The 10,620-nt window shown below is 31.7% G+C and overlaps 1 protein-coding gene across 2 annotated transcripts in view; it reads right to left on the reverse strand.

Moving 5' to 3' along the window:
- The window catches only part of LOC106465426 (phosphorylated adapter RNA export protein-like), a 38,321-nt gene that overhangs the window by 18,356 nt on the left and 9,345 nt on the right, over positions 1-10,620 (reverse strand). For both annotated transcript variants that reach the window (XM_022393321.1, XM_013925652.2), the window contains exons 2-3: positions 6,370-7,018; positions 2,895-2,986 (exon numbers count right to left, since the gene is read on the reverse strand). In XM_022393321.1, the coding sequence (XP_022249029.1) occupies positions 2,895-2,986; positions 6,370-6,973 (696 nt within the window). In that variant the 5' untranslated portion in view covers positions 6,974-7,018. The remainder of the gene's footprint in view (positions 1-2,894; positions 2,987-6,369; positions 7,019-10,620) is intronic.

Consider the following 10,620-nt stretch of genomic DNA (forward strand, 5'->3'; position numbering starts at 1 on the left):
TCTTGTGTTGCATCAAACGCGGCACATGAAGACGTGCACTGTCATGGAGAAGAACACCTTTCCAATTGACGAGTGAAGAGCGTTTCTGATGAAGAGCTTGATTTAAACGTTCCAGTTGCTGACTATAGATCTCTGCATTGACAGATCACTGTGGATTGAAGAGTTGGAACTGAACTACTCTTTTGATGTCCCACCAAATGCAAAACATCACTTTCTGAGGATGGAGTCCAAGTTTTGGGGTCAGTAGTGGTTTTTGTCTAGAACTGAGCCATTGTTTTTGGTCTTTAATATTGCATAGAGAATCTATTTTTTATCACCAGTGACAATTCTGACCAAAAATGGTTCACGTGTATTATGCACCAGAAGAGACGAAGCAATGTTCACATGTTGGAGACAATGAACAATGGAGAGTTTGTGAGGCACCTAAACACCTTTTTTATGAAGTTTTCTCATATTCCTTAGATGTTTACATATTGTTTCATAAGAGACATCTAATTTCAGGGCCATCTCAGTTGCCTTGGGTTAGACTCAACAAGCATCTCCAGAGCATCAATATCAATTCCAACATGTCAGCCCCTGTCATTACAATTTTTAAGGCTAAAGTCACCTGAACAAAATTTGCTGTACCATTGTTGAATCTTCAAAACATTCCATAAACTTCTTTGATAATATTTGTGGCAACAGAGGTTTGTTTTCCTTCTTGTATTCAAACAGCATTACATGCCGAAGGTGTGTCTCTTCATGTGCCACCACTATAAGTGATTAAAGTACACTAAACTTTACACATTATATAGGATACACTAACGTGACGTTTAGGCGGTTCATTTAAATATTATATGTGATGTACATTTTTTGGGGGTGGTTAATGAATGTGTTCCAAAACGTGAAAATAATCTCTTGATAACCTAATAATTAAGATATTATTTCTGGCAAAACTTTCCATAAATTTTTGAAGCCTTTACTGAGTCAGCCTGACTGAAAGGCAGTTTTCATGATAAGAAAAAAATACATCTTTCCAGCATCCCTTTTCATAACCTATAGAGTTCATGATAAGAAAAAAATACATCTTTCCAGCATCCCTTTTCATAACCTATAGAACTTACCACATGAATATCAAGTTTTTATTGCTAAAACTTTATATTTCATCTCTTAGTTTCTCTACTATAACACTAAGTGTAGAGAAATCATAAATATGAAAATACATTCATACCATTTTTCTTTCTGCACAGACTACAGTATTGATCAGAAAGCCCTTCACAGTTTCAATTGTTAATGTTTTCACATTTGTTTTCTTTCAATTTTATGGTTTTATAGCTGTACTTTGTTCCCACATGAGCAGAAAGCCTCACATCAAAATCAATAAATAACAGTAAAAGTCATTATCTATTTCAGGCACTGGTAACAGCACCATGCATGTGAAATATGATACCTCATACTGGTTAGCTCAAATTAGGAGAATTTTAAAGCTTTGTTAGGCTTAGTTGAGAAGTTTACAATTTTCACATTTTAGTTACTTTTGTTACAAAATATTTAACATTATATAAAAAACAAGGATATGTAGTACTCATTCATACATGAACCATTTGCAGAACCACAGCAGCATTAATATCACTTGCTTGTATTATGGGATTAACTGATGATACATCGTTAAGAAACAATGGAACCTCAACTTTCCGGCAGGTAGTGCCAATAGCAGGAGGGTCATTCTTACTCTTGACCTTTGACCCCCAAAGGGCCTTAACATTTGTAGGCTTTTTAGTTTTAGGCCTCTTAAATCTGGCTGCATCAAATGAATTCTCCATGCTCCTGGCTTTCTTTTATACTCTCTGACATCTAGCGACAAATCAATACATTACTGATAAGAAAACTAGAAATTAAAAGATCTCCTCAAACAGGGGCAATGCAGCCATCATGGTTTAGTTATTTATCTTAATATATTTTTATTGCATTCTTTCCGAAGTCCAATCTCACAAATGTGGGTGTCCAAAAAACAAAACAAATTAATGTAGCTTTCAAATATACATTTCAGAACACAAAACATATGTCAATCACTAGAATACAATGTCCCCAAAACTATTATTACTCATCAGGCTTTCTTTGTAAGCTAAAAGTAAGTTAAAAACATTCTGTCTATTAGTAGTTCGCTATAATCAGTGTGCTATAAACTTCGAAAGCTATAACTGTGATTTTTATAACACTTATCAATCGGAAAACTTAAGATATTTGACCAGGAATATTTATAAATTTAGAACGTTACATATCATTTGACTTCAGTAGATTCTCATCAAACATTACCTAATTTCAATGGTGGAAAACTCGGCGTGTGTGGATGGTGAATAATGAAGGACAAATCTAGCTAGCGCCCTGTTAAGTGAATTATACCTACGTCAACTCGTAATTAACTCACTAATCATGAACCTTCTATAAGATATCAAAGAAGTTCCAGAGTCGAAAGATTTTATATTGCTTGTAAGTTTGAAAAATTTTTGTTTATAAATCATTGTTTGTAATAACTACTTGTAATGAGTGTTACTGCAAGTTGTATTGTTGTGTGTATATTAAAACATATTTGTGTTAAAAAAATCAACCAGTGTGTGTATCAATCTTGTTGGCAAATATCATAAACTAACTATAAATTGGCTTTTACTTAACTGTTGAATCCAAAGTACAATTTAACTATTATATTTAAAGTATCATTTAACTCTCAAAATTCTAATATGTAACACTGGTAAAATAATTAATATTGGGTAACTATGCACCAGTGATTTTTTTCCCAGCAGAAAGGTTGAATATGTAAATACAATAACACTAGTAAGCTATTGTAAGTTTTCCCTTCCACATACATCACCATGAAATCTTCCTAATTTAAGCACAGAAAACTAATCATCACTTACTAAAATCAACATGCCTCCCGATTCTTCAACGTTTTCTGTCTTGTTATATAATTCTTCAGCTTTTTCTACTCCTAGGATTTTAACCACTCGAACTAATGAAATAAATTATAGATGGCTAAAAACATTGGTTCTCATAAATAATCAAAACAAAATGTTTTTAGGTAAACTAATAAATGTTGAAATTTATCAAGCAGTATTTATATCATAAAAGAAATAAATTTTTTGTTTAAAAGTAAAAACTAATTCTTTCATAATCCAGTGAAAAAATAAATGAGCTAATTACAAATATTATTGGGGTAGTTTACCTTTAAGTTTTGCATGTACATGTTCAAGTACAAATTTATTGTTTTAATTCATTCTTCAGAAATCAATAATCACTGATTGGGATTGTATAAAGTAGTGAGGAAGAAAGGTTGAAGTGATTTAAGATATAGTTCTCTGTACCAAGTAGTCAAGAAGACAACCAGAGGGGATGTCATTTTATATATTTTCTATTTTATGCTGCATGTTGAAATAAAAAAATTGAATTTTAATTCTCAATTTTTCCAAAAGTCAGTTTTGAGGCCATGAGAAAAGATTTATCATAAGTGAAATAGAATTATTGTTTAAAAGGTTATGTACGACAGATATCAGATATCATAATAAAATAAAATTACTTTGAATTTCCTAAGATGGGTATTTCCTAAAAAGAAAAAAAAGGATAACAAGGAGGATAAAATCTAAGTGGCTTCCTAAAGACATGAAGGAGAAAATCAAATTTGAGGATTTTAAATTCATAGATAGAACAGATGATTTACTTAACTACAATAAATCTAAGGATCTTACTAAAATGAAAAATTTTGAAAGTAAAAAGTGTTTATGAAAAACAACTGGCTGATAATGTTACAATTTACAAAACAGATTTTTTTTTTGTACGATAAACGTAAGCAAAATGTTCAAATGGAGATTATGATTCCTAAGAATGATGATGATGGTAATGTTATTGTAGAAGACTGAAATGTTTAAGCTTTTAATGGTTTTTTCTTTTCTTACATTTTCACATAATATTCCAAATAAAACCAAACCAATGACCTATATAATGAAGTTATATCCCCTTTAAACATACATTAAATATTTTTCTACACACAGCCTAAACCCTATTTGCCCTACTACTAGTAGCAACAGCACACTGTTTGAATCACTTAAGAGACTAATCAACCAAAACAACAAGATCCTTTTCTTCCATAACACTGTTAAAATTATTCTCATCAAAATTACATTTATAATTTAAAGTACAATAACCCACAAGCATTATCTTGCATTTATTATAACTAAAATATATCTGCAATATACTTGCCCATTTCACCAAATAATCCAAGACCTTGTGTAAAGCAGTAGCAGCATCCAAGACCTCAATATCATTAACAAATTTAAGTAATTTATTGAACATTCCTTCAACAATGTCACTGATGTAAATTAAAAAGGGGTGCCTTTTATGTGACACCTTGTAAAAAATTCAGATTTGAAATTTGAATTCCACACTCATAAAGTACTAACTGTCCTAAATTGATAAAGAATTTTGTTACAAAAGGATGTGAACTATCAGATTCAAAGTCCAGCACACTAATTACTAGGCCATACCCTGCTCATGAGAGATAATGTTAATGATATTTTGGCCCATTAGCATTCTACAAGAAATAATGGAATTGACCTTAGTCATGAAAATATGAATTCACTGATCGAAAGAAACATTTTTTTGGATATATTAATAATAAAGCACAAAGACAAGACAGTTTTTTTCCCCAGGGGTTTAAAAGAGGTCAAAGGTCAAATATGCAAGCCTCTCCTTTTAATCTCTGGTGGGTCAATAGGCAGTGGTTAGGTGTCCAAGGTTTGCTAGTGTTATACTTTTTTTTAAAGGGGATGATAAGAGTTTTTTTGAAACTATAAGCCAGTTAGTCTTATTTCTGTAATGGGAAAAATTCTAGTATGTGATAAAAGAAGCCTTGCAAAATCTTAAGGAAATATGATATCATACAAGAGAACCAACATGAATTCACTAAAGGGAAATATTTCTTTTAATTATTAAATATTTCACACAATGTTACCATATTATCTGGATAATTGAAAAATGAGTGAACTTGGTGTACTTAGTCTAGTCTTTTAAAAAACTTTTGATAAGGTGCTACTCAAAAGATAAATTAAAATTATTTAAAAAAAAAGCAACTGTGGGGGTGGTGGTGGTGAAAGGCTAGTTAATTTGGTTGCAGACTGGCTGGTTGAGCAAAAAGTTTATTAATGGAGTGCAGTCAAACTGGACCTTTGTTATTAAACATCTTCAAAGGTCAATGCTTGGGCTTTGTATTTTCTTATTAACATTAAAAATTTTCAAAGGAGTATTGTTTGTAAATTAGTAAACTCTTGGATATTTCTAGTTGTACTGATCAATTGGTAAGTTGGATAAATAGTTACCAAGTTATCTTTAATCACAATACGTACAATGTAATGCATTTGGGTTATCATACTCACAACTTTAGTGTATATAGGAATCTACTTAATGTTGTGACAGAAAAGAAGCATCTTGGCATAACAGTAGAAAAGACACTCATGCCACTGAGACAGTGCTCTATTAATAGTAGTAAAGCTATTAACAATTTTAGGATGTATTTATAGGATACTGATTAAGAGTGAAAAAATAATTATTTCTCTATGCAGATCACTAATTACACCTCATTGGGATACTATGCAAGACTTTGGTCTATTTATCAAAAAAAGGATACTGACTTGTTGAAAAGAGTTCAGAGGCAGACTATTAGGATGACTCTGTGAATAAAAGGATTATTTTATGGCAATAGATTAAGACTTTTAAATTTCTTTTCTTTTCAGAAAAGAGGGGTAAGAAGTATTATACTTATGTTCAAAACATAATCTGGGAAGTTAATGTTATATGCTGTACTCTAAAAGACAGAAGGATGAGAGGATATAACTTTTAGGATTTTTAAAAGACAAGTTAATAATTAAGGTTGATTAGCTTATTGAATAAGTTGCAATTATCAATAGTGAAAGCCAGCATTTTTCACACTAATAATTAAATTAACCTTTTCTTTTTTCATCAGTTTTTTTACTAACAAAAGGAACATTTATATTGAAATAATTTAATCCAATTAAATATGCATCTTGCAAGTTCATACAATATTTGCTTTTAGTTTATTTCTATAAAAAAGTGTGTACTATATTGTATTTATATGTATGTAAAATTCCTAGGTTTTCATAAACGACGAAGAGATTATAGGCTATTTCAATTATGGATTTTTTTAACACCCATTACTGGTTGGAGATGTGATGAATTTAAATGCATGTCCAAATCAATCTATGGAATAACTTCATGTAAAGTTTAGAAAGGTGATCAGGAATTTTTTGAATTCTTATATGCCATTTCTGTATTTAACATCTTCAAAATAAATAAAAAACTTTTAAACCAAAAATAAATTATTACCAATTAAATCATGTTTGGTTTCATTCAGTTTCCTAGCAATGTCCATGCCAATTCTTTGATTTATTTTATCAGCACTTGAGGTAATCAAATCCTTGGATATTGATGGACCTAAGCACTCTTTAACATTGCTTTTTTCTTTTGATTGTTCCTTCTCAATGTCATATTGTTCTAAACTGTCAGTAAACATATCTATTTCTTCTGGATCAGGCCGTAGATCCAGCTCTCTCCGTGTGAAATCATAAGTCTCGCAAGCTCTATCCCATCCATTCAGGTCTTTGTGTTCAATATCGCAATGGCCTAAGTTTTCTGTTAAACTCTGTTCTTGTAAAATACCAGCCCAGATGGTATTTGGCTTTCTTTTTCGAGATAACCGGTCTTCAGTAAGGACACAAAACTCTTCTTGTAAAGGATGAGTAGGTATACGTGAAGGAACTGCTTCCATACTAGGTTCATTACCAGATTTGGACTTCCGAGAGATAGCCCTTCTTTTCCATGATAAATTATCATCATCCTCATCAGATTCACTAGAACTGGAAGAAAGCTTACTTTTTGTTTCTCTATAGGTGATGTCCTTATGTTGTTCATAGTTTGTTGATATATCCATGGTAGATGACTTCAAGAATATGGTACAAATGTCTCATACAGAAACCTAGACAAATAGAATTATTTTATGAGTTTTATTTATTCTGTGCTAATTTTTCAAACAAATATTATAAATTTTTATAGTGAACCTTTTTGATTTTATTATTAACTTTATTTATTTTAATCACATATGGGATAATACTGTATTATAAAATAATTTTGTTTTGCATTGTTGAAGTTTTATGAGATCAAGATTAATTTAACAAAAGCTACACTTTTCTGTGCTTTTGCAAGTTCTTGTAAAAAGCTAGTTCAGTTAATATAAATATTTAGTTATCAACTAAAAGTGAGTGTAAAATAAATGACATTTACAATGTACATTTATCATTACATATGATATATTAAATGCATATATGAAAAAGTATGGAATACTTCATTGTGAAATAATAAAATTAACCACATAATAGCTACTACACAAAAATACTCAAATTATTCTGAGTGAATACAAGTAATAAAATAACTTAAAATATAAGATTAATATTCACTGAACATAAACACAAAGATAGACCATTATTGTATCCTATAATTTTACTTGATACCAAAACTGAAACTACTTCATATAATACTTGTAATTGCTTTAGCATATCAAATCATATGCTTAAGGTTATACTAATAAGCTAGAGATAAAACCACTTCCTGCCTGAACAAGCCAAAAGAAAAACTGATGAGACAAGATATTCAAGATAACACCAATACCTTTTGGAAGAAATTTAAAAAAAATATATTTTTTATATACAGGCAAGATTAAAGATGTAGATCAAATTAAACCATTCAGAGGTTGATAATAATGCATCATTTGGTTTCTAATTGATGTTGAATATATTTTACTGATTTTGAGTAATCTCATCTTTCATCAAGGAAGGTTTTTTTTTTTTTTTTATCTTAGAAATATTAGTGTCAAACACTTGAAAACATTCTTGACCAGGACTTGGTTCAAGGTCATTATTTCAAACCATTTTCAGTAAGACAAGTCAAACCTTTTATGTACAAATATTGGATCAGAGATAATATTCAAATTAGTTAGGATACAAGAAAACCCAGGAAATAATGTTCTTAAATTCCATTCTACTGGACAGTTATTAACATTTTTTAAATAATATTTTAATTTTTTCTAGAAACTTTTAACATCTTTCAGTTATACTTGACAGTATAAAACTGTACGATACATTCATAGATTAGGAGTTTTTTAAGGCCCTCCATTGACGACATCAAATATAAAACAAAAATACTTCTTCATAAAAGTTTGGAACAATATTTACATAAAGACTAATAAAAATCTCATGCTATAAAATATTTCCCAGGTTAATAAAAAAAGGGATTTGTTGTGTTTGTTAGTATTCAGATAATGCTGAATGCTAGGAATGAAAACAAATGCTTCAGTCAGAAAATTTGTCATTTTTTGCTAAGGTAACAACACAAATCTTTGTTGTAAATTTAATTCAAAATTTTAACTTGTAAAACTAATTTTGAGATTTCTTAAAAATCTCTACTAAGACACTAACTTAAAATGCTAACAGTAACACTCATTCTTTTCAACACATATTACCAGAGTAAAAATCTCAAGCTTTCACATCCAACATCAGTTAGGATAAGCCTCACAAGTATAAGAGAGAGATAACTAAATTCTATTTTAAGAGTTAAGTTTCTAGTTACATTACTAGTTAGTAGCAGTATTAAAATGCTTCAGTAAGTTGTTAGAATTAGCAATTAGTTGTCTGTAATGAATAGTATCAGCATTAATAAATAAGGGGAGTTTAGTATACAAATTTATCTACAACTTAATTTATATATATACTGTGAATCAGATTATTTTAGCTAAATTGGTGACACAGAATAAACACTAGCAAAATTTTAATAGAGTTAAAGGCAGTTCAGGGATAAGGAAATAGAGTTCATAAGGTGTGTTAGGTTCCAGGACTGGATTATGTTTGAGAATTGTAGACTTTACTTAGATTTTCAGGATATTCAGAAATATACAGTACATTTCACTTGTAGAGCTTGCTCATTTAAGGTTAAGTTCTGTTACGACACCGGAAGTCACGTGATGCTGGGAGCATGCTCGCTGGAGTTTCTAGAAGGATCGTGACTTAGCGGGCAACCTCACAAATGTCCTAGCATTTGCTAGACGCCTTCTTTTATTAGTATATAAGCCGGAGATAGATTGAATTGAGATAAGCACTGTAAATAAAGTGTGTGAATCGCTTTGAATTATAGTGTGTGTTTATAAAAGTAGTTAAGTTTAAAATGACTGTGGAAATTAAGTGTATTACAGTGTTGCATCAGCGAGGTCACGTGACTAGTATCACGCCACTCCTTCTCTCGAACCTTCGTGAATTATCAGGAGACTACTAGATATGTGTTAGTCTTGTATACATAAGACGTTGACAACGTGACGGGACAACAGAGGTAATGAGTAATTGAATGTATGCGGACAAAATATTGTTGGCCATGTGAGATATAGCGTTGTTATAGAGCGACTGTTGAAATTAAGTGTATCGTAAAGTTATATTCAGAAAGAATAAACCAGTTTTACTTAAGAAAGGACTTGTGTCGCTAAAGTTGCGTCGGAACGAATTTACAGATAATCAACTAACGACTGGAGGCGTAACAACAGTTTGTATCCAGAAAGAATAAACTAGTTTTAATTAAGAAAGGACTTGTATCACTGAAGTTTCTTGGAAAGAATTTTTACGGGAAATTACCAAACAAGCAGATACATAACAAATTGGTGTCAGAGAGTGGGACAGAAAAGGGAAAAAAAAAGATGGAAACGAGAAGTGGCAAATCAAACTACAGCTTAGCAGATTTGATGGCAGCAATACAAGAGCACCAACAGAAAAAAGAGAGACAGCAGCAGTGGCAAGAAAACCTGCAACAGTGGCAGCTCGAACAGCAAAATAAACAAGAGAGACTACAGCAGTTGTTGGAGGAAAAAGAAAAGAGGCTACAGCAATGGTTGGAGGAAAAAGAAAATAAACAAGGAGACAACAGCAGTGGTTGGAGGAGAAAGAAAATAAACAAGAAGAACGAGAAAAGAAACAAGAAGAAAGTCTCCAACAATGAGAGAAAGCCAGCATACACAAATGCAAAAGATTAGTAAATTTCAAAGTGAATTAAATACATTAAAAGATGATTTACCATGGACCTAATCAGCCCCAGACAACAGAAAGCCCCTTCCAGACCATGCAGCTAAACCCAAATGCAGACATCTTCACTCCTGCCAGAAGTCACATTCCAGACACAAATGTCAGCAATATGGGTGATCTAGTATGAAGGAAGCCACAGGAATTCAATGGGAAGCATATAGAGCACAATTTGAGCTACTGGAAGAAATGAATGGATGGACAGAGGAGCAGAAAGCAGTGTACCTCGCAACGAGGCTGAAGGGACAACCACTGGAAACAGTTGGAAAGTTGTCAGCAGATGACAGGCACAACTATAGAGCACTGGTAGCTGCTCTAGAACTCAGGTATGGAACTCAAAATCAGTCTGAAGTCTACAGGGCTAGGTGTAGGACGAGAGTCCGCACTAAAGGGGAGAGCCTGCAAGATCTGGCACAGGATTTGGAAAGTATGGCACACAAGACCTACCCAACTGCGCCACCTCATG

This window comes from Limulus polyphemus, unplaced genomic scaffold (genome assembly GCF_000517525.1).
Source record: "Limulus polyphemus unplaced genomic scaffold, Limulus_polyphemus-2.1.2 Scaffold1940, whole genome shotgun sequence".
NCBI lineage: Eukaryota > Metazoa > Arthropoda > Merostomata > Xiphosura > Limulidae > Limulus > Limulus polyphemus.